Source organism: Anomaloglossus baeobatrachus, chromosome 7, assembly GCF_048569485.1.
Source record: "Anomaloglossus baeobatrachus isolate aAnoBae1 chromosome 7, aAnoBae1.hap1, whole genome shotgun sequence".
Classification (NCBI taxonomy): domain Eukaryota; kingdom Metazoa; phylum Chordata; class Amphibia; order Anura; family Aromobatidae; genus Anomaloglossus; species Anomaloglossus baeobatrachus.
In genome coordinates this window covers 23,996,415-24,021,723 of record NC_134359.1, presented here as the reverse complement: position 1 = coordinate 24,021,723, position 25,309 = coordinate 23,996,415, and the positions used below count along the sequence as shown (strand labels likewise).

General features: G+C 40.7%; 1 protein-coding gene across 1 annotated transcript in view; it reads right to left on the bottom strand.

Moving 5' to 3' along the window:
• The window catches only part of THSD7B (thrombospondin type 1 domain containing 7B), a 593,888-nt gene that overhangs the window by 366,306 nt on the left and 202,273 nt on the right, over positions 1–25,309 (bottom strand). The window contains exons 3-4 of the mRNA XM_075317161.1: positions 16,613–17,423; positions 10,649–10,894 (exon numbers count right to left, since the gene is read on the bottom strand). Coding sequence (XP_075173276.1) covers positions 10,649–10,894; positions 16,613–17,423 — 1,057 coding nt within the window. The remainder of the gene's footprint in view (positions 1–10,648; positions 10,895–16,612; positions 17,424–25,309) is intronic.

The window sequence follows — 25,309 nt, the reverse complement described above, 5'->3', positions numbered from 1 at the left end:
TACCTGCCCAGCAGGGAGGCGACATGCTGTTTCCAGATTTGCATGTCAACATGGCCCTGCCCATGTTGACATGAAATGACCGGAAGCAGCAAAATCGCGGCAGGAGCGGTCACATGACCACTCTGAGCCGGGGGAGAGGGGCTGACAGCAGGACAGGTAAGTGCTCTCTATCTACTTACCTGCCCCAATGTAGCCCAATAAGGAAATAAAAAAAAAAAAAAGTCAAAGAAGCCGGATAACCCCTTTAACACTGGAGAGAAGGGGATAATCTGTTTTTCGATGAACAGATCCTAGATAGTGATTTATTGTCAATGCGTTTCTGAGTAAAAACATCTTTGTTATTGTCCTGAAGAAGGAGGGTTTTTTTTACTCCGAAACATGTTGACAATCACTATCAGGATCTGTTCCTCTTGGTCTCCATTCCTACGACAGCGCGGATTAACCCCTTCTCTCCAGTGTTCAGCATTTATCTCACCGTGGGGCTACTGCAGCCGTTTCATGTTCCTCCAGTAGTTGTTGTGACTGTCGCACCTTTTTCGGGTGGGCACGTTTCCTGATTATCACACCTTTTCCATCAGAGATAAGACCCTCTTCTTGCGCTATTTGTCTCCCCAGTTGCTCTATATTCTGCTTTACACAGGAATTAAGCATTTTTATAAAGACTTGCTCAATAATTATTGGCCAACGTAAAAGGGCCTTAAATTGTTTGTTTTCCTTTGGTGCCCGTTGTTGCAGATGGTGATTTGGTCATGTAAGAAGCTAAAGTTTACAGCGAGGCCCCTTTACTAAACACTGTGCAGCCCATGTGTACACTCATTACTCCTATCTACTCCTAATTAGCACAGTAAGTAAATAATCGGAGTCGGCGATAATAATCCACCTCCCAACATTGCCGTCCCCGAGCGCCAAGACACTCAACGGCTCATCCAGGTAGCAATCCCTTATTTCTTAATATTTGCAATTATGTATCAAGTGCCTATTTCCCTTCTGCCCGTTCTGTGTGGATTCGCCCACTAATGCAGATACATTTCAGCAATCTGTGGAAGTGGCGACTATTTGTAAACTAATATAATAAAGATAATAATTCCCAGAAAGAGATGATTATATGATGACAGCATTAGTCCCCGCTATCGGCAGAGCCCTCGCTCTCCGCTATAGCCCGGGCAGCTCTACTCGGCGACACTGCGGCATTAATATTTTAGCAGCGACGCTTGTTTGTTCTCTAGTAAATAACTCCCAGACTTTTTTCATAGAGAAACATTAATACAAACATATAATTACAATGTTGCCGTCGAGTTTTCCTTTTAGCGAACCTGCGGGCTTCCCGAGTCACGAGCAGCGGGGTGTCATTAAGTGAGGAAACAGCTCAATCTGATGATCTGGTAATGACTGTAATTTAAAGGAAATGTTCTATTGCTGACAGCCCTACAACACTCCGTTTCGTGGCGGTGGGTTTTCCTTCACTTGCGCTCGTACGAAGCAAAGTGATACGGTGACAAATTAATTTGTGTGCAACTTACGGGGGATTCAACTATGAAAATCATTCCGATCGAGTTCAGTGAATGCGGAGAAATGAGGCGCTGTCCCTTTAAATGATTCACTGTTGACAATTCCGGAATGTCCAGGAAAGAAAATTCAATTTCAAATCCTACGTGTTAACCCTTCGCACACATGATACATTTTGTTTTTTTTATCCCCTTCCTTCTCCTCCTGCGAGATGAGATGCAGATTTCAATGTTGCCATTTCATTTCTTATAAAATTTACTGGACGATGGAAATAAAGATATTTGCGGAATGGACTGGAAAAAAAACATATCCTGTGTGTGTGGTAAAATTGACATGTTAACGCAAAGGGGTTTCCCCAGAGACATATACAGTATATATATATATATATATATATATATATATATATACACACACACAGTACAGACCAAAAGTTTGGACACACCTTCTCATCTCTAGAACAACTGTTAAGAGGAGACTTTGTGCAGCAGCCTTCATGGTAAAAATAGCTGCTAGGAAACCACTGCTAAGGTCAGGCAACAAACAGAAGAGACTTGTTTGGGCTAAAGAACAAAAGGAATGGACATTACACCAGTGGAAATCTGTGTTTTGGTCTGATGAGGCCAAATTTGAGATCTTTGGATCCAACCACCGTGTCTTTGTAGAAAAGGTGAACGGATGGACTCTACATGGCTGGTTCCCCCCGTGAAGCATGGAGGAGGAGGTGTGATGGTGTGGGGGGGCTTTGCTGGTGACACTGTTGGGGATTTATTCAAAATTGAAGGCATACAGAACCAGCATGGCTACCACAGCATCTTGCAGCGGCGTGCTAGTCCATCCGGTTTGCGTTTAGTTGGACCATCATTTATTTTTCAGCAGGACAATGACCCCAAACACACCTCCAGGCTGTGTAAGGGCTATTTGACTAAGAAGGAGAGTGATGGGGTGCTACGCCAGATGACCTGGCCTCCACAGTCACAAGACCTGAACCCAATCGAGATGGTTTGGGGGTGAGCTGGACCGCAGAGTGAAGGCAAAAGGGCCAACAAGTGCTAAGCATCTCTGGGAACTCCTTCAAGACTGTTGGAAAACCATTTCCGGTGACTACCTCTTGAAGCTCATCAAGAGAATGCCAAGAGGGTGCAAAGCAGTAATCAAAGCACAAGGTTTGAAGAACTTTGAAGAACCTAGAATATAACACATATTTTCAGTTGTTTCACACTTTTTTAAGTATTTCATTCCAAATGGTTTAATTCATAGTTTTGATGTCTTCAATGTGAATCTACAATTTTCAGAGCCATGAAAATAAAGAAAACTCTTCGAATGAGGTGTGTCCAAACTTTTGGTCTGTACTGTATATATATATATATATATATATATATATATATATATATATATATATATATATATATATATATATATATATATATTATATATATATATATATATATTATATATATATATATATTATATAATTTATTTATTTTTTTTACTCAATAGTACTGCAGAGCTAAACAAAAATAAACTGCAGAGCTTGCGGGCACGGAAACGCTTATCCTAGTGATTGGCTGCAGTGGTGACGTGCTTAATTAATGAAATCAGCACTGCAACCTGTCAACGCAGTGTCACGCTCGTCTCCCTGCATGTTGTGATCAGTGGCAGCCTTTGGACTGGAGCCTCTCATTTGGCTCTCTTCATTTAAATGGGTTTAATTCTTCTTGGCACTGAAGTTGTTAAGTGCCAGTTTCTGCTGAAGATACAAAGTCATTTATGTCCTGGCCGCCTATGAGGAAGGTTTTGCACGGTGAGTTCCTGTGCTCAGGCTGTATCCTTTTGTTTGTTAATTTTCCCCTTTTGTCTTTACTTCCCTGGTGTGTTGTTAATGTAGCAGTGAGGTCTAGTGAACCCCACCTGCCCCTCACTAGTCAGGGTTTCTATACGGTCTTTTGAGCGTCTCAGATTCATGTTCGGCGACAGTTACGGAGACTGTATAGGGACTGGTGACGAGAGAAGGGACAGTTGAAGATGGGGTTAGGAGATGCCCACCTATCAATTTCACTATTTCCAGGGCCTCCCGTTGTTTTTGTATCCCCAATGCCCCCCTTTTCGTGTGTTTTTTGTTGTGCTTCAGACGCACGTAGGTCTGGACGCACCTCGCTACGCTTGCTTCCCCCAGTGAGCATGACACAAAGACCAGGGGCAACGCTGTGTGATCAGTACATCTGAGTATATTTTTTACTTTCACATGCCTTTAGAGTTAAACACAAACATTTTATAAAAAGTACGTTCCAGGCTGATGAGTGCAAACTGGCCTCCAGTATTTCCTGATAACATGCTGCATTCATCTTTCCTTCAACTTCGACCAAGTTTCCTGTGCCTTTGTAGCTCACACATTCCACATCATCATCGATCCACCTCCATGCTTTACAGTAGGAATGGTGTTCCTTTCATCACAGGCCTTGCTGACACCTCTCCAAATGTAACGTTTATGGTTGTTGCCAAAAAGTTTGATTTTGGTCTCATGACTTCAAATTACCTTGTTGCAGAAGTTTGGAGGCTTGTTTCTGTGCTGTTTGGTGTATTGTAGGCAAGATACTTTGTAGCGTTTGTGCATCAATGACTCGACCATGCAGCCCGATTTTTCTTCAAGTGCCTCCTTATTGTGCATTTTGAAACAGCCGCACCGCTGATGTTATTTGTGGGTTTTTCTTTGCATCCCGAACAATTTTTATGGCAGTTGTTGTCAAAATCTTTGTTGATCGTGGTTTTTACAAAGCCCCTGATTTTCCATTTGTTAATCACAGTTTGAACGCTGCTGACTGGCATTATCAATTCCTTGGAAATCTTTTTGTATCCCTTTCCTGTTTTATACAGTTCAACTATCTTTTCCCATAGATCCGTTGACAATTATTTTGGTTTTCTCATGACTCACAATCCAGAAAGGTCAGTGGCTGGATGAAAGGTGCAAGAGTCTGTCTGGATCCCAGAAACTCACTCAGCTTTTATGCACACTCACTGATTACAAGCAAAAAGGTCACATGTGAGGATGTTACTTTTATTAGCCATTCAAACCCATTTGTGTCAACCTCTGTGTATGTTATCTGGTCAAAATCACCAGGGTGTGTGAACTTTTCATCGGGGCATGTGAATGTTTTTGGTTGTCACTACGATTTAAAAAGAGAAAACACAGTAGATGATAATAAATGGCTTCACCCAACCACTAACCATAAGTGGAAAAAAAGATTGTGTGTTATCATTCATATTCTCTGAAAAAAGGCCAAGAAAGCAAATAATCTGCCAGGGGTGTGCAAACTTTTGAACCAACTGTATCTATAAAGTTACTTTTTCCATAAAGATACATTTCTCTCCTCTGGAATCAGATAATCCAGAAATGTTAATAATCCGGCACTTGTTTCCAATAGAAGAGGAGTGTTCTGATGACGCAGGGACACATTCACACTATGGCAATATACGGCCCCGTGCAGATATCAAATTACTGCTCAAATCACAAGAATTCGTATTAGAATAAGATGTCACCAATGAGAAACCTTCATCTCTGAAAGAGACTTCACTCCAGATATCATTATAATTGGCGCTCACTGAGGATATCATCCTTGCCTCCTCCGGATAAAGCATCAGGGAAGAAGCGCACATCTCGGAGGACACTTAATCGTGGACCGGATGCAGTATAACCATTATCACTGACAGTCGCTATGTTCCTATTAATGACTCAGATAGATGCCACTGACACTTCCCATCACATTGCAGCTGGTGCTGCGTACACTGAACGGTCATCACCATCAAAGGCCTTCATCTCACGATCACAGACAGAACACATCACTGGTACATGGGAGAGACCTAAACCACTGTCCTACTCTGGACGAATAAACACAGGGACATCAGCCCCACAGGGGTCCTATAATCCTAGCACCAGGGAAGTAATGTTATTCTCAATTCCTCTACACCACCAGGGAAGTAATATTATCCCCTCAATTACTATACACCTGTCACAGGGTATATACTGATGGAATAGGGGTTGCTCGGCTGAACCTAAGTCTGGGTCCCCTGCGCTGTCCCTTATCTCGAAGGTAGACTTGATGGTAGCCAGGTTCGAGCCTCCAATGTGGCCCTGTCTCCTGTCCAATTCCTGACACTACTCTCCCCCACCCAGAGAGCGGGCTGGAAACCCCGAATCCAGAATCACATAAATAATCATAGACAAGGGTAAACAGAAACCCGTACATAGAGCACTGAAATACAAAGGAGGGACAGTATGTGAACTGGGGAGTAACGCAAAAGTGGTAGGAAATAAATACACAACTGGAGGACTCACACACCACGCAGAACCACAACTTGTAGATCACCATAGGACTGGATACCCACAGCAACCAAGCAAGGAGAAGCTATATCCGGAACTCAGCTCCAGAATCCAGAACCTTATAAAGGGTGAGGGCAGCTGGTGATGGTCAGGAGCCTGAGCTCCAAGCAGATGATCACAAGCCAGCAGGGATTAACTCCTGCTGTATTGGGGAGCAGTGAAGCCAGAACCAATCGACGCCCATGACAGGCTGTGCAACTAAGGGAACCCAGGCCGTTTGTCACACTCTGCAGTGTGAACAGAGTCCGACGCAGCTGTGACACCCAACGAGTGCAACGCTGAACACCACATGACAATACCACCAGGGAAGTAATATTATCCCCTTAAGTACTCTACACCACCAGGGAAGTAATATTAATCCCTAATTTATTGTAGATCACCAGGAAAGTAATATTAACCCTCACTTACTCTAGACCACCAGGGAAGTCATATAATACCCTCAATTACTCTACACCACCAGGGAAGTAATATTAATCCCTAATTTATTGTAGATCACCAGGAAAGTAATATTAACCCTCACTTACTCTAGACCACCAGGGAAGTCATATAATACCCTCAATTACTCTACACCACCAGGGAAGTAATATTAATCCCTAATTTATTGTAGATCACCAGGTAAGTAATATTAACCCCTCAATTACTCTACACCACCAGGGAAGTAATACTGTCCCCTTAAATATTCCAAACCACTGGAAAAGTAATATTATCCCCTTAATTATTCTAGACCACCAGAGAAGTAATATTTACCCTCACTTACTCTAGACCACCAGGGATGTAAACTTATTTCCTCAATTACTAATATTAGCCCATAAATTACTTTACATTATCTCTTACACCACCAGAAAAGTGGGCAATAACCCCTCAACTAGACTAACTCATTAGTGATGAGTTACACCACAAGGTAAGTCGGCATTACATCCTCAACTACTGCAGCCCACCAGGGAAACAAGAAAATACATTTCCAATGCGTTGGACTACAAGGGAAGCTGACATTAGCTTCTCCATTAGACTAGACCAGCAGGGAGGTGGCATTATCTCCTTTACCTTCCCATTTATGTGAGTACACCCCCTGGGGGACAGGGGTTCATGATGAGCGCCAGGTCTGGTCCTCTACCAATACATCTATTATTATGTGTTATCTCCCGTATCACGAATATTTCTAGAAAACACAATGAACGCCGGCAATTTCCAAAATTGCAACTTTCATTTCTAATCAATAGACACAATAACTTGTTATCTCTTCTAACGTCTCGATAAATTCATCTTCCAGGAGAAGTAATGTTTACAATGTTTAATAGAGTGAATAAAACACATTATCGGGCACTTACAGTACATTAGTGTGCCGAGGGAAAAAATGAAACAGTTTATAACTATCCAAGACAACAAAAGAAAAGAAAATGCGGAAATTAAAATTGTGTTTGCCGACTGTGGAAATCGTCCTGAGAGCCAAAATTGTCTTTTATTTGATGAAATATAAAAATTTTCAAACACAAAAATGATCGCGGCATGGAAGCGAGTGCCAGCGTCTGAGATTGACAGCAGCATGGAGGGGGGCGGCATGGGAGCGAGTGCCAGCGTCTGAGATTGACAGCAGCATGGAGGGGGGAGCGGCATGGAAGCGAGTGCCAGCGTCTGAGATTGACAGCAGCATGGAGGGTGGCGGCATGGAAGCGAGTGCCAGCGTCTGAGATTGACAGCGGCATGGAGGGGGGCGGCATGGGAGCGAGTGCCAGCGTCTGAGATTGACAGCAGCATGGAGGGGGGGGCCGCATGGGAGTGAGTGCGAGCGTCCGAGATTGACAGCAGCATGGAGGGGGGCGGCATGGGAGCGAGTGCCAGCGTCTCAGATTGACAGCGGCATGGGAGTGAGTGCCAGCGACTGAGATTGACAGCAGCATGGAGGGGGGCGGCATGGGAGCGAGTGCCAGCGTCTGAGATTGACAGCAGCATGGAGGGGGGCGGCATGGGAGCGAGTGCCAGCGTCTGAGATTGACAGCAGCATGGAGGGGGGCGGCATGGGAGCGAGTGCCAGCGTCTGAGATTGACAGCGAAGGGGGGGCCGCATGGGAGCGAGTGCCAGCGTCTGAGATTGACAGCAGCATGGAGGGGGGTGGCATGGGAGCGAGTGCCAGCATCTGAGATTGACAGCAGCATGGAGGGGGGCGGCATGGGAGCGAGTGCCAGCGTCTGAGATTGACAGCAGCATGGAGGGGGGCGGCATGGAAGCGAGTGCCAGCGTCTGAGATTGACAGCAGCATGGAGGGGGGCGGCATGGGAGCGAGTGCCAGCATCTGAGATTGACAGCAGCATTGAGGGGGGCGACATGGGAGCGAGTGCCAGTGTCTGAGATTGACAGCAGCATGGAGGGGGGCGGCATGGAAGCGAGTGCCAGCGTCTGAGATTGACAGCAGCATGGAGGGGGGCGGCATGGGAGCGAGTGCCAGCGTCTCAGATTGACAGCGGCATGGGAGCGAGTGCCAGCGTCTGAGATTGACAGCAGCATGGAAGCGAGTGCCAGGGTCTGAGATTGACAGCAGCATGGAGGGGGGCGGCATGGGAGCGAGTGCCAGCGTCTGAGATTGACAGCAGCATGGGAGCGAGTGCCAGCATCTGAGATTGACAGCAGCATGGAGGGGGGCGGCATGGGAGCGAGTGCCAGCGTCTGAGATTGACAGCAGCATGGAGGGGGGTGGCATGGGAGCGAGTGCCAGCATCTGAGATTGACAGCAGCATGGAGGGGGGTGGCATGGGAGCGAGTGCCAGCATCTGAGATTGACAGCAGTATGGAGGGGGGCGGCATTTGAGTGAGTGCCAGCGTCTGAGATTGACAGCGGCATTTACATGGCTAAACTGCAGTGATCAGAGTGCACTCTACATATAAAAGCAGATGACGGCCACATAACACAGCCGGCATCTGCCTTTGATTAATCAGAATCCGCTCCATAGTCGGCTTCGTACTTTCCTTACTGGACTATGATGAGTGTGTATGTCATAAAGGGTTAACAGGCATGATTGGACAAGATGGAAATTAATCACTTTAGTTGTTTATGCAGACGTTTGGAGGGACATAAATTATAATTAGACCCCTGGGGTTAGTTACAGTTCTGAGGAGCCCTAGTTACTGTAAGAACCAAGGACGGCCGGTTACTGAAGTATTCCTGGAGCCGAGAAGGAAAAGCTCAGGAAACTGTAGCCATTCATTTGTAGAAACCATTAGTGCTGAATGAGGAGAAGAAGGTAGCTGTGCAAAAGTGTGTGCATCCAGTGCCAAATGAGGAGAAGAAGGTGTCTGTGCAAAAGTGTGAGCATCCAGTGCCGAATGACAAAAAGGTAGCTGTGCAAAAGTGTGAGCATCCAGTGCCGAACAAGAAGAAGGAGGTAGCTGTGCAAAAGTGTAAGCATCCAGAGCTGAACGAGAAGAAGGAGGTAGCTGTGCAAAAGTGTAAGCATCCAGAGCTGAACGAGAAGAAGGTAGCTGTGCAAAAGTGTGAGCATCCAGTGCCGAACAAGAAGGTAGCTGTGCAAAACTGTGAGCATCCAGTGTTGAATGAGAAGGTAGGTGCACAAAAGTGTGAGCATCCAGTGCTGAACGAGGAGAAGAAGATGGTAGCTGTGCAAAAGTGTGAGCACCCAGTGTCATATGAGATGAAGACGGTAGCTGTGCGAGGAGAAGGTAGCTGTGCAAAAGTGTGAGCATCCAGTGCCGAATGAGCAGATAGCTGCGCAAAAGTGTGAGCACTCAGTGTCATATGAGAAGAAGGTAGCTGTGCAAAAGTGTGAGCACCCAGTGTCATATGAAAAGAATAAGGTAGCTGTGCAAAAATGTGAGCATCCAGTGTCATATGAGAAGAAGAAGGTAGCTGTGAAAACGTGTGAGCATCCAGTGCTGAATGAGAAGATAGCTGATAGCTGCGCAAAAGTGTGAGCACCCAGTGCTTGAAAAGAAAGCTGCGCAAAAGTGTGAGCACCCAGTGACGAATGAGAAGGTAGCTGTGCAAAAGTGTGAGCACCCAGTGTCATATGAGAATAAGAAGGTAGCTGTGCAAAAGAGTAAGCATCCAGTGCTGAATGAGAAGGTAGCTGTGCAAAAGTGTGAACATCCTCCAAAGAAAGAAGAGGGAGAAATGATGTAAGAAGAGTTACTGGGTGCACACTGGAAGGCAATGAGTAGTGAAAGAGTCCACAGTTCCACTGAGGTGGGAGAAGTCGCCATATAAAGGGAAGAGCAAGAAGTGTTCACCTGGCTCAGGAAGATTAGTGAAGGAATACTAAGGCTTGCCTAGCAAGGATACACAAAAGAAGCAGATGGAACAATACCTGTTTGTGTTATCACCTGTGTAAGACGTGTGCGCGAACAGTGGAAATGTGAAGCCATAAACTGGCATCTCAAATTAATGTATTTCTTTTATTTGTTTTCGGAGCGTAAATTTGTAAATTTGTTTTACGAGCGCTCCAGAAATCATTACAGCACACATGCTTTGTGGTGTACTGAAAGTTTCTGCTTTATTACATCATGTGACCAGTTATATAGTACCTCAAACAAAGAAACATCATGTGACCAGTTTATATAGTACCCCAAGCAAAGAAATAACTCCTCCAAACTATGCACCAATTAGAGCCGCAGGGGTGTGTATGGAAACGTGAAACTTCCCTGCCCATCAGTGTTAGCTGAACCCTACGACATCATTCAGTTACAATACAAGATGGTTTCTATAAGAACAAAATAGATTGTATTCTCTCACAAGACCTGGACAATCAGGGACCTACCCAAGACACGGTGGCAGGCGTCCTCCTGTTTCACAAGCCTCCTCTTCTTCCAGGGCCGGACAAGGTTTCCCTCCTCCAATGTCTATGTGTTTCACGCTCCTCCTCCTGCTCCGCAGTCCAAGAATGGTTCCTTCAGGCCGACATGTCTTGACGCAGACACTCCACTCGGACCATTCTGATACTTCACAGTCTCTGGGCATCATACACGACTGATAATGTAGAGCCATGTTGTCCTGGGCGCAGATGCTAAGATGACAAATGAGAAGAATTATTACATCGTACTTAGTTACATTACATTATTTATTGCAATCATTCAAGTGGAATAAAAAACAATGTTTCCAGGTGCAAATAGTTTCTTTAATATTTATTAAGGATTACCTGTAATACCATAACTGACCACAAGGAGAGCAGGTCAGGGAACCACGAGCCAGGAAGGAAGTGTCTCCACTATGTCTGCCCCAAGGAAGGTTGTCAAAATAGAAGAAAAATAGCTACAACATTCTCTTCCTGAGACTTAGGTCTAATTTAGATGTTATTGATTTTTCTCGTACAGAAGAAAAAAAAAAACAGTCCTATTTTCATCAATGTTTTGGATCAGATTTTCATCAGTCTTTGGACATTATGTCAGTTTTTCCTATCAGTCATCGTTTTGTTTTTGTAGAAGTTTTCGCAAGTTTCTCAACATGAAAATGGAAAACACACAGATGGTATCCGAGTGCTGTCTGATTTTTTTTTCATGGATCCATTATATTGTATTGGAGAATTTTATCTATGACTAGCTGTAGTACCCGGTGTTGCCCGGGATAGTAACTGTCTGTCTGTCTCTCTCCCAGTCTCTGTCTGTGTGTCTGTCTCTGTGTGTCTGTCTCTGTGTGTCTGTCTCTGTGTGTCTGTCTCTGTGTGTCTGTCTCTGTGTGTCTGTCCTGTCTCTGTCTGTCCCTTTCTCTGTCTGTCTGTGTGTCTGTCTCTATTCATGTGTGTCTCTGTCTCTATCCATGTCTGTTTGTCTGTGTCTATCTGTCTCTGTCTCTCTCTCTGTATGTCTCTGTATCAGTCTCGCTGTCTGGCTTTCTCTATCTCTGTGTCTGTCTGTCTCTATCTGTGTGTCTGTCTGCCTGTTAGTCTTTTTCCCTGTCTTTCTCTTTCCCCGTCTGTCTCGTTCCAGGTCTGTCTCTTTCCCCGTCTGTCTCTTTCCCCGTCTGTCTCTTTCCCCGTCTGTCTCTTTCCCCGTCTGTCTCTTTCCCCGTCTGTCTCTTTCCCCGTCTGTCTCTTTCCCCGTCTGTCTCTTTCCCCGTCTGTCTCTTTCCCCGTCTGTCTCTTTCCCTGTCTCTTTCCTTGTTTGTCTCGTTCCCTGTCTTTTTCCTTGTTTCTGTCTCTTTCCCTGTCTCTTTCCCTGTCTTTCTGCCGCTTTCCCTGTCTTCCTCTTACTCTGTGTGTGCCTATGTCTGTCTCTGTCAGTCAGTCTCTTTCCCTGTCTCCCTCTCTCTCTATCTATCTCCCCACCAACATCTTATTACCTCACACATAAGCTTCTTATAGTAACAATTTATATTGTTCCTATAACAACCACTCACAGCTGCTATTCATAACCTGTAGCACTCAGCTCCATTAACTTTAATGGAGGCAGGTTTTTTGGAGAATAACTGTAAAGACTGGGGTTAAATTTTCCGGTCAAAACATAGTCTAGAGCATGAAGGTAGCCAGCCAGTAGAGGGTGTGCAGAACCCCCCAATTTTGACTTTCAGCCTAGCGAGTGGCATCTCCATCTTGCTTGGGCCTGTACACTGTATAGTATTGTTTAGATAATTAGACAACAGTAACAAATAGAGAGACACTGACGTTTCCCTGCTAGAGGTATCCAAAAAACGATCACGCTGACATTGATCGTTAGTTATTGGTAACAATAATACTGTAGATATGCAGGAACGTGTTCCGACACATGTACTGTAAATGGAGAGAAAAGCTCTGAACTCCTGTACTTACCCTAGTGATACATGTCCAGACTATAATACACAGACCCTAATGGTACCTGCACAGGCTGGAATATCCCTAACTGCACAACCAGAAAATCACAACTGGAATCTGGCTACCTGAACGGCTGTTGGGTGGAGACAAAGCCTCGTTAAAATAAACCCGCTGAAACCCGAAGAGAGGTTTTAGTCCTAGTACAGACTTTGCACTTATGTAAATTCTCTCCCGGGTCCTTATGAGCATTCGGGACACGCTGTCCAAGAGTAGACCTCAGAGAACCCAGTACCATCCCTCACCTGGAACCCTAACTGGGTCTTCTATGATAGGAGACAATACATCAGTCTTAACATTCTTAGATCTGAGCACCTTGAAAAAGGCAATCTCATGGAATCTGCTTTACAACCAATAGTCAACTCTTTCTTCTGAAAATCTTTAATGTATTTCAATCATTGAATGAGGACCTGACCAGAACCACAGCAATAAAATTAAAACCACTCAAATGCTCCAAGTTTAGCTCCCCCTTGGAGACCCTGCAAGCACCAATTTCCATAGCTTCATCAGTGTGACATGGCAGCGAGGAAGCTGTCAACGAGACGCCTTTAAACGTGTCTTTTTCTCTTAGGCGTTGATCCAGACGAACAGCCAGTGACATAGCTTCCTCCAGGGACTGGGGGTAGGGACTGTACACAATCATGTCCCTAACCTGACCCGAATGTCCCTGATGGAACTGACTCCAAAGAGCGGACTCCAGAGAGCGAAGTCTTTTCCAGGAGGTGTCTGAATTGAGAGCAGTAGTCCTCAACTCTACAACCTCCCTGATCCAGCTACCAGGTTTTAGATTCAGTTACTGCGACTTTATTGACGTAGTCATAAATGAGGCCAATAGCTGAGAATAATGCCTTCACGGAGGAAAATGCCGGAGATTCCTAAGAAAACAAGGATGGCCTTGCTTGCGGATCCCCATGAAGCAAGGACAAAACAATGCCAACTCCCTGACTTTCACCTCCAGAAGAGACAGGACAGAGACAAAAATACAGTTTATATGCGAGAAAAAAAATTGTGAACTTCTATCCAGGTTGAAACAGTCCGGTAACTTTACCTTGGGTTACACTGCGCCATTAGAAGCAGCGAGTAGTTGAAAAAAAAAAATTGTGAACTTCTACCTAGGTTGAAGCAGCCCGGTAACTTTACCTTGGGTTACACTGCGCCATTAGAAGCAGCGAGTAGTTGGGAAAAAAAAATTGTGAACTTTTACCCAGGTTGAAGCAGTCCGGTAACTTTACCTTGGGTTACACTGCGCCATTAGAAGCAGCGAGTAGTTGAAAAAAAAAATTGTGAACTTCTACCCAGGTTGAAGCAGCCCGGTAACTTTACCTTGGGTTACACTGCGCCATTAGAAGCAGCGAGTAGTTGGGAAAAAAAAATTGTGAACTTTTACCCAGGTTGAAGCAGTCCGGTAACTTTACCTTGGGTTACACTGCGCCATTAGAAGCAGCGAGTAGTTGAAAAAAAAAAATTGTGAACTTCTACCCAGGTTGAAGCAGCCCGGTAACTTTACCTTGGGTTACACTGCGCCATTAGAAGCAGCGAGTAGTTGATGTCTGATGTCAGCAATCTCCAAGGACAAAGTTTGAATTCATAAGATCAAAGTGTTCACGGGGACCATGATGACGCCTCACCACACACAATGGGGTAGGCTAATTGTACAGTTAAGCATGAATGTGTTCCAACACAGGTAGATTAAACGATGAGGCTCAAAAGACAAAAGGCGCAAAACTGGCGTCTTTCCCTGGTAGGAACCACATAAGGGGGTGCAGGGAATCATTCACCTGGGTGAGTTGTACAAGTCACAACTCCTATGATACGTTTGTTAGCGTAAAAACCGGCAGCTTCTTCAGACCCAGGAGGTGAAATATCAATCAGTGAATGTACCTTGCCATTGTTACGTCCTGAAGAACGAGCCCCAAAACGCGTAAAACTAGAACAACAAAATCTGCTGAAGATATTTGCTCTCCTGAATCCATTTGGCAGTGCGGCATGAAAACCCATTCATTCTCTTCCACTGATTGATAACACAGGGAAATGAGGAAAAGAGCCTACCTCTCAACTGCCGCACCTATCCTACTGGCTCCTGTACAGACTAAGTATCCCGAGCTGCATGGTCCCTATCGGTATCTGCACAAGATGAAATATCACTAGCTGCACAACTAGAAAACCACAACCCAGACCTGGCTTCCTGAATGGCCATCGGGTTGTTTCACATAACTCCTAAGAAACCAGAGGTGGAAGCACTACAACCACGATAGGAAGAGTGTTCAAAGATAGACTGGCAACCAAAGTGAAGAAATAAGTGCAAACAAGGATAACCTCCTACAAAGCTAACAATAAACAGAATAGATGCAGGTCTGAGCAAAGAGACAACACAGTGCAAATACAAACTGGAGTCTGTCAATCCCTTGACTCAGGACTGGTACTCCTTAGTAGAATCCACTTAGTAATGAATATAATGAATATAACCAGCAGTGAATGGCTGGAAAAGGAGATCATAAATAGCCCTACCCGAGATGTGATCGGACAGATACAATAGCAATAAAAGCAATAGACAACAGGTGATGACCGCACGCCATGGGAAGAGAAACTAAAGTAAGGATAAAAGTAAATAAACCATCAGCTCTTGGACAGGGACTGACCAGGCAGTGGCCGACCACAGAACACAAGGTCGCAGGATCAAATCCCGAGGCACGACAACTGTGTAAAGTACACCGTGATTGCATTCCATATACTTCTGCTGCTGATTAATCCACTGTGAAATAGTTTGATTTACTAATGTTACTTGTGCTAGACCAATATCTCACATTTTAAAGTGTTTCTATATAACCGTTTGTTGGTTCAGTCACCACTGCCTCTTCATTGTCTGAGTCGTTGCATCTGATCACCTGTGTACACGTTACCAGTCATCGCCATACATCTGTACTCAAATTTCGGTAAGTCTTGGAACACATTACCTCCTGACCATAACATGTATCTCCTTCATACATCTCTGCATCAATCTCCTGGTATCTCCCCACATGTAATCTCAATTCCATCACCTACCACCTCCATACATTTCTGCTCTAATCCCATCTTGCCCTCGTATGTTACCTCTTGTTCTCACTATGTTACGGGATAGAAGATGGAACAGGGACTACCAGGTTGACCCTAAGTCTGGGTGCCCTGCACAGTCCCTTATCCCGATGGTAGACTTAGAGGTAGTCAGGAACGAGCCACCAGCATAGCCTTGTCTCCCCTGTCCAGGCCCTAACAACTAAATCCAAGCCAGGCAGGGGATTAACCCAGACGGAGCCCAACAATCCAGCAACACAGAAACAGACGAAGGTAACAAAAACCTATACAATAATGTGCACCAGGGAATGACCACAGAGTAAGGGTAAGGGTAGGATATAAGAAAAGGAGATAAAAAAAAAACAAACCACTAAACTTGCACTAATCGCAGCAACCACCACGACCTCTCTGCTCCAGGTTAGATCCAAAATGAATTGAATAACCAGCAAGGTGTCCACAAAGCAGAGGAATTAAATACAGCCCAGAACTGCTCAACTGAAGGCAGCTGAGCAAGTATGCTGCTGAAACTGGGAAGGGATTAACCCTTAATTGCCCAAAGAAGAAAACAAACAATGTTTAATTGTGCATGGCCTCAGATGGTGATTGAGAACTCAGAACCTGAGGCTGTCCTTAAACACGTGACACACAGGAGCCACCTCCTTACACTTCTTGTGCTCCTCACATAACCAGCTTTTCCTACTGGTCAGAGTCTTCACTACCTTCAACCTGAACCTCATCTCTTCAGGATAGCCTACAAACTGCAATGACCTTGTGGCCACCACCACCAAAGGTGAACCCTTTTGGCCACTTTTGGATCTATACAATGCTTTGGAATTAAAGCGGTGTGAACAGTTTATAAAGTAATAATGCATCATACATAGTCATTCCTACCTTAGTAAAGCGTTCTTTCCATCGCTCCGTGTACACTGCACCTGTCTTGTCTGATAACCAATCTCCAAATCCCAGGAATCCGATCGCTCGTAGGACTTGGATCCTTCTTGTCTAAATGTGCTTCTTTCTCCAGAATCCGACCCAAAATCCAACATGGTCCTTCCACTCAGATTAATTTCCTTTAAATGAGGCAGCCTGCAATCACTCCATGGCCCAACCCTAAGACTGTATGTATGTTCTTCTTCACCGAAAGCGCAGAAGCTGAGTAATGGACATGACCTCCATTCCGTGAGGTTTGGACAATCTGCTCCACCATATGCGGGCAGAGACATGACAGAACGTGTTCGGTGCTGGAGATGGGTGCCACAGCTCTTACTGCATGTAGACCATGGGGAATATTCAGAAACAATACAATCCTGAGGACAAGGTACCAGACAGGTTTGTTCTATTGGTGGCTGCGGTGAAAAATGTCCACAGATTTCGGAATGTACAATGGACCTGTTGATCTTGTGGATACAGGTGACATCTCTGTGCTGTACGCCCCGCTGGGCAGTCACACACTCTGTGCTTCTTGTGTTAAATTCGTTGTTCGCATAGGGCATAAAAATACAAGTGTCCCATTCTGTAGGCTCCCAATGGAAGAGGTCACTGTGCCAGTCACACACTTTAAAGCAGTTCCTTTGGCTTGGAGGCTCGTCCTGCGGGTCACAGTTTTTGATATGAGCCACCCAACCTTCTCCATGCTCACACCAAACTGAGCGGCTCTGTAATCCACCAGATCCACATTCCCCTATACATTGTCCCCATGTACCTGGAAAACAAAAATACCCGTAAGTACTTATCAATAAACACCATATTGTTCACTCCCATACTACTGTACTTGGTTATATTTTTATACATAGGAGCAATATTATAGTAAATATATTCTTCTACATAGCGGGCAGTATTATAGTAGTTATATTCTTGTACATAGGGGGCAGTATTATAGTAGTTATATTCTTGTACATAGAAGCAGTATTATAGTAGTTATATTCTTGTACATAGGGGCAGTATTATAGTAGTTATATTCTTGTACATAGGGAGCAGTATTATAGTAGTTATATTCTTGTACATAGGGGCAGTATTATAGTAGTTATATTTTTGTACATAGGGGCAGTATTATAGTAGTTATATTCTTGTACATAGAGAGCAGTATTATAGTAGTTATATTCTTGTACATAGGGGCAGTATTATAGCAGTTATATTCTTATATATAGTTGCAGTATTATAGTAGTTATATTCTTGTACATAGGGGGCAGTATTATAGTAGTTATATTCTTGCACATAGGGGCAGTATTATAGTAGTTATATTCTTGTACATAGGGAGCAGTATTATAGTAGTTATATTCTTGTACATAGGAGCAGTATTATAGTAGTTATATTCTTGTACATAGGGGGCAGTATTATAGTAGTTATAGTCTTGTACATAGGGGCAGTATTATAGTAGCTATATTCTGGTACATAGGGGCAGTATTATAGTAGTTATATTCTTGTACATAGGGGGCAGTATTATAGTAGTTATATTCTTGTATATAGGGGCAGTATTATAGTAGTTATATTCTTGTACATAGGGAGCAGTATTATAGTAGTTATATTCTTGTACATAGGAGCAGTATTATAGTAGCTATATTCTTGTACATAGGGGGCAGTATTATAGTAGTTATATTCTTGTACATAGGAGCAGTATTATAGTAGTTATATTCTTGTACATAGGGAGCAGTATTATAGTAGTTATATTCTTGTACATAGGAGCAGTATTATAGTAGTTGTATTCTTGTACATAGGGTGCAGTATTATAGTAGTTATAGTCTTGTACATAGGGGCAGTATTATAGTAGCTATATTCTTGTACATAGGGGCAGTATTATAGTAGTTATATTCTTGTACATAGGGGGCAGTATTATAGTAGTTATATTCTTGTATATAGGGGCAGTATTATAGTAGTTATATTCTTGTACATAGGGGGCAGTATTATAGTAATTATATTCTTGTACATAGGGGGCAGTATTATAGTAGTCATATTCTCGTACATAGGAGCAGTATTATAGTAGGTATATTCTTGTACATAGGGGCAGTATTATAGTACTTATATTCTTATACATAGGAGCAGTATTATAGTAGTTATATTCTTGTACATAGAGACAGTATTATAGTAGTTATATTCTTGTACATAGGGGCAGTATTATAGTAGTTATATTCTTGTACATAGGAGCAGTATTATAGTAGTTATATTCTTGTACATAGGGAGCAGTATTATAGTAGTTATATTCTTGTACATAGGAGCAGTATTATAGTAGTTGTATTCTTGTACATAGGGTGCAGTATTATAGTAGTTATAGTCTTGTACATAGGGGCAGTATTATAGTAGCTATATTCTTGTACATAGGGGCAGTATTATAGTAGTTATATTCTTGTACATAGGGGGCAGTATTATAGTAGTTATATTCTTGTATATAGGGGCAGTATTATAGTAGTTATATTCTTGTACATAGGGGGCAGTATTATAGTAATTATATTCTTGTACATAGGGGGCAGTATTATAGTAGTCATATTCTCGTACATAGGAGCAGTATTATAGTAGGTATATTCTTGTACATAGGGGCAGTATTATAGTACTTATATTCTTATACATAGGAGCAGTATTATAGTAGTTATATTCTTGTACATAGAGACAGTATTATAGTAGTTATATTCTTGTACATAGGGGCAGTATTATAGTAGTTATATTCTTGTACATAGGAGCAGTATTATAGTAGTTATATTCTTGTACATAGGGAGCAGTATTATAGTAGTTATATTCTTGTACATAGGAGCAGTATTATAGTAGTTGTATTCTTGTACATAGGGTGCAGTATTATAGTAGTTATAGTCTTGTACATAGGGGCAGTATTATAGTAGTTATATTCTTATACATAGGAGCAGTATTATAGTAGTTATATTCTTGTACATAGAGACAGTATTATAGTAGTTATATTCTTCTACATAGAGACAGTATTATAGTAGTTATATTCTTGTACATAGGAGCAGTATTATAGTAGTTATATTCTTGTATATAGCGGGCAGTATTATAGTAGCTATATTCTTGTACATAGGGGCAGTATTATAGCAGTTATATTCTTGTATATAGGGGGCAGTATTATAGTAGTTATATTCTTGTACATAGGGAGCAGTATTATAGTAGTTATATTCTTGTACATAGGGGGCAGTATTATAGTAGTTATAGCCTTGTACATAGGGGCAGTATTATAGTAGTTATATTCTTGTACATAGGGGCAGTATTATAGTAGTTATATTCTTGTACATAGGGAGCAGTATTATAGTAGTTATATTCTTGTACATAGGGGGCAGTATTATAGTAGTTATAGTCTTGTACATAGGGGCAGTATTATAATAGCTATATTCTTGTACATAGGGGCAGTATTATAGTAGTTATATTCTTGTACATAGGGGGCAGTATTATAGTAGTTATATTCTTGTACATAGGGGGCAGTATTATAGTAGTTATATTCTTGTATATAGGGGCAGTATTATAGTAGTTATATTCTTGTACATAGGGGGCAGTATTATAGTAGTTTTATTCTTGTACATAGGGGGCAGTATTATAGTAGTCATATTCTCGTACATAGGAGCAGTATTATAGTAGTTATATTCTTGTACATAGGGGCAGTATTATAGTAGTTATATTCTTATACATAGGAGCAGTATTATAGTAGTTATATTCTTGTACATAGAGACAGTATTATAGTAGTTATATTCTTCTACATAGAGACAGTATTATAGTAGTTATATTCTTGTACATAGGAGCAGTATTATAGTAGTTATATTCTTGTATATAGCGGGCAGTATTATAGTAGCTATATTCTTGTACATAGGGGCAGTATTATAGCAGTTATATTCTTGTATATAGGGGGCAGTATTATAGTAGTTATATTCTTGTACATAGGGAGCAGTATTATAGTAGTTATATTCTTGTACATAGGGGGCAGTATTATAGTAGTTATAGCCTTGTACATAGGGGCAGTATTATAGTAGTTATATTCTTGTACATAGGGAGCAGTATTATAGTAGTTATATTCTTGTACATGGGGGCAGTATTATAGCAGTTATATTCTTGTACATAGGGGGCAGTATTATAGTAGTTATATTCTTGTACATAGGGGGCAGTATTATAGTAGTTATATTCTTGTACATAGGGGGCAGTATTATAGTAGTTATATTCTTGTACATAGGGGCAGTATTATAGTAGTTATATTCTTGTATATAGGGGCAGTATTATAGTTGTTATATTCTTGTACATAGGGGCAGTATTATAGTAGTTATATTCTTGTACATAGGGGGCAGTATTATAGTAGTTATATTCCTGTCTATAGAGGGCAGTATTATAGTAGTTATATTCTTGTACATAGGGACAGTATTATAGTAGTTATATTCCTGTACATAGGGACAGTATTATAGTAGTTATATTCTTGTACATAGGGAGCAGTATTATAGTAGTTATATTCTTGTACATAGGGAGCAGTATTATAGTAGTTATATTCTTGTACATAGGGGCAGTATTATAGTACTTATATTCTTATACATAGGAGCAGTATTATAGTAGTTATATTCTTGTACATAGAGACAGTATTATAGTAGTTATATTCTTGTACATAGGGGCAGTATTATAGTAGTTATATTCTTGTACATAGGAGCAGTATTATAGTAGTTATATTCTTGTACATAGGGAGCAGTATTATAGTAGTTATATTCTTGTACATAGGAGCAGTATTATAGTAGTTGTATTCTTGTACATAGGGTGCAGTATTATAGTAGTTATAGTCTTGTACATAGGGGCAGTATTATAGTAGTTATATTCTTATACATAGGAGCAGTATTATAGTAGTTATATTCTTGTACATAGAGACAGTATTATAGTAGTTATATTCTTCTACATAGAGACAGTATTATAGTAGTTATATTCTTGTACATAGGAGCAGTATTATAGTAGTTATATTCTTGTATATAGCGGGCAGTATTATAGTAGCTATATTCTTGTACATAGGGGCAGTATTATAGCAGTTATATTCTTGTATATAGGGGGCAGTATTATAGTAGTTATATTCTTGTACATAGGGAGCAGTATTATAGTAGTTATATTCTTGTACATAGGGGGCAGTATTATAGTAGTTATAGCCTTGTACATAGGGGCAGTATTATAGTAGTTATATTCTTGTACATAGGGGCAGTATTATAGTAGTTATATTCTTGTACATAGGGAGCAGTATTATAGTAGTTATATTCTTGTACATAGGGGGCAGTATTATAGTAGTTATAGTCTTGTACATAGGGGCAGTATTATAATAGCTATATTCTTGTACATAGGGGCAGTATTATAGTAGTTATATTCTTGTACATAGGGGGCAGTATTATAGTAGTTATATTCTTGTACATAGAGGGCAGTATTATAGTAGTTATATTCTTGTATATAGGGGCAGTATTATAGTAGTTATATTCTTGTACATAGGGGGCAGTATTATAGTAGTTTTATTCTTGTACATAGGGGGCAGTATTATAGTAGTCATATTCTCGTACATAGGAGCAGTATTATAGTAGTTATATTCTTGTACATAGGGGCAGTATTATAGTAGTTATATTCTTATACATAGGAGCAGTATTATAGTAGTTATATTCTTGTACATAGAGACAGTATTATAGTAGTTATATTCTTCTACATAGAGACAGTATTATAGTAGTTATATTCTTGTACATAGGAGCAGTATTATAGTAGTTATATTCTTGTATATAGCGGGCAGTATTATAGTAGCTATATTCTTGTACGTAGGGGCAGTATTATAGCAGTTATATTCTTGTATATAGGGGGCAGTATTATAGTAGTTATATTCTTGTACATAGGGAGCAGTATTATAGTAGTTATATTCTTGTACATAGGGGGCAGTATTATAGTAGTTATAGCCTTGTACATAGGGGCAGTATTATAGTAGTTATATTCTTGTACATAGGGAGCAGTATTATAGTAGTTATATTCTTGTACATGGGGGCAGTATTATAGCAGTTATATTCTTGTACATAGGGGGCAGTATTATAGTAGTTATATTCTTGTACATAGGGGGCAGTATTATAGTAGTTATATTCTTGTACATAGGGGGCAGTATTATAGTAGTTATATTCTTGTACATAGGGGCAGTATTATAGTAGTTATATTCTTGTATATAGGGGCAGTATTATAGTTGTTATATTCTTGTACATAGGGGCAGTATTATAGTAGTTATATTCTTGTACATAGGGGGCAGTATTATAGTAGTTATATTCCTGTCTATAGAGGGCAGTATTATAGTAGTTATATTCTTGTACATAGGGACAGTATTATAGTAGTTATATTCCTGTACATAGGGACAGTATTATAGTAGTTATATTCTTGTACATAGGGAGCAGTATTATAGTAGTTATATTCTTGTACATAGGGAGCAGTATTATAGTAGTTATATTCTTGTACATAGGGGCAGTATTATAGTAGTTATATTTTTGTACATAGGGGCAGTATTATAGTAGTTATATTCTTGTACATAGAGAGCAGTATTATAGTAGTTATATTCTTGTACATAGGGGCAGTATTATAGCAGTTATATTCTTATATATAGTTGCAGTATTATAGTAGTTATATTCTTGTACATAGGGGGCAGTATTATAGTAGTTATATTCTTGCACATAGGGGCAGTATTATAGTAGTTATATTCTTGTACATAGGGAGCAGTATTATAGTAGTTATATTCTTGTACATAGGAGCAGTATTATAGTAGTTATATTCTTGTACATAGGGGGCAGTATTATAGTAGTTATAGTCTTGTACATAGGGGCAGTATTATAGTAGCTATATTCTGGTACATAGGGGCAGTATTATAGTAGTTATATTCTTGTACATAGGGGGCAGTATTATAGTAGTTATATTCTTGTATATAGGGGCAGTATTATAGTAGTTATATTCTTGTACATAGGGAGCAGTATTATAGTAGTTATATTCTTGTACATAGGAGCAGTATTATAGTAGCTATATTCTTGTACATAGGGGGCAGTATTATAGTAGTTATATTCTTGTACATAGGAGCAGTATTATAGTAGTTATATTCTTGTACATAGGGAGCAGTATTATAGTAGTTATATTCTTGTACATAGGAGCAGTATTATAGTAGTTGTATTCTTGTACATAGGGTGCAGTATTATAGTAGTTATAGTCTTGTACATAGGGGCAGTATTATAGTAGCTATATTCTTGTACATAGGGGCAGTATTATAGTAGTTATATTCTTGTACATAGGGGGCAGTATTATAGTAGTTATATTCTTGTATATAGGGGCAGTATTATAGTAGTTATATTCTTGTACATAGGGGGCAGTATTATAGTAATTATATTCTTGTACATAGGGGGCAGTATTATAGTAGTCATATTCTCGTACATAGGAGCAGTATTATAGTAGGTATATTCTTGTACATAGGGGCAGTATTATAGTACTTATATTCTTATACATAGGAGCAGTATTATAGTAGTTATATTCTTGTACATAGAGACAGTATTATAGTAGTTATATTCTTGTACATAGGGGCAGTATTATAGTAGTTATATTCTTGTACATAGGAGCAGTATTATAGTAGTTATATTCTTGTACATAGGGAGCAGTATTATAGTAGTTATATTCTTGTACATAGGAGCAGTATTATAGTAGTTGTATTCTTGTACATAGGGTGCAGTATTATAGTAGTTATAGTCTTGTACATAGGGGCAGTATTATAGTAGCTATATTCTTGTACATAGGGGCAGTATTATAGTAGTTATATTCTTGTACATAGGGGGCAGTATTATAGTAGTTATATTCTTGTATATAGGGGCAGTATTATAGTAGTTATATTCTTGTACATAGGGGGCAGTATTATAGTAATTATATTCTTGTACATAGGGGGCAGTATTATAGTAGTCATATTCTCGTACATAGGAGCAGTATTATAGTAGGTATATTCTTGTACATAGGGGCAGTATTATAGTACTTATATTCTTATACATAGGAGCAGTATTATAGTAGTTATATTCTTGTACATAGAGACAGTATTATAGTAGTTATATTCTTGTACATAGGGGCAGTATTATAGTAGTTATATTCTTGTACATAGGAGCAGTATTATAGTAGTTATATTCTTGTACATAGGGAGCAGTATTATAGTAGTTATATTCTTGTACATAGGAGCAGTATTATAGTAGTTGTATTCTTGTACATAGGGTGCAGTATTATAGTAGTTATAGTCTTGTACATAGGGGCAGTATTATAGTAGTTATATTCTTATACATAGGAGCAGCATTATAGTAGTTATATTCTTGTACATAGAGACAGTATTATAGTAGTTATATTCTTCTACATAGAGACAGTATTATAGTAGTTATATTCTTGTACATAGGAGCAGTATTATAGTAGTTATATTCTTGTATATAGCGGGCAGTATTATAGTAGCTATATTCTTGTACATAGGGGCAGTATTATAGCAGTTATATTCTTGTATATAGGGGGCAGTATTATAGTAGTTATATTCTTGTACATAGGGAGCAGTATTATAGTAGTTATATTCTTGTACATAGGGGGCAGTATTATAGTAGTTATAGCCTTGTACATAGGGGC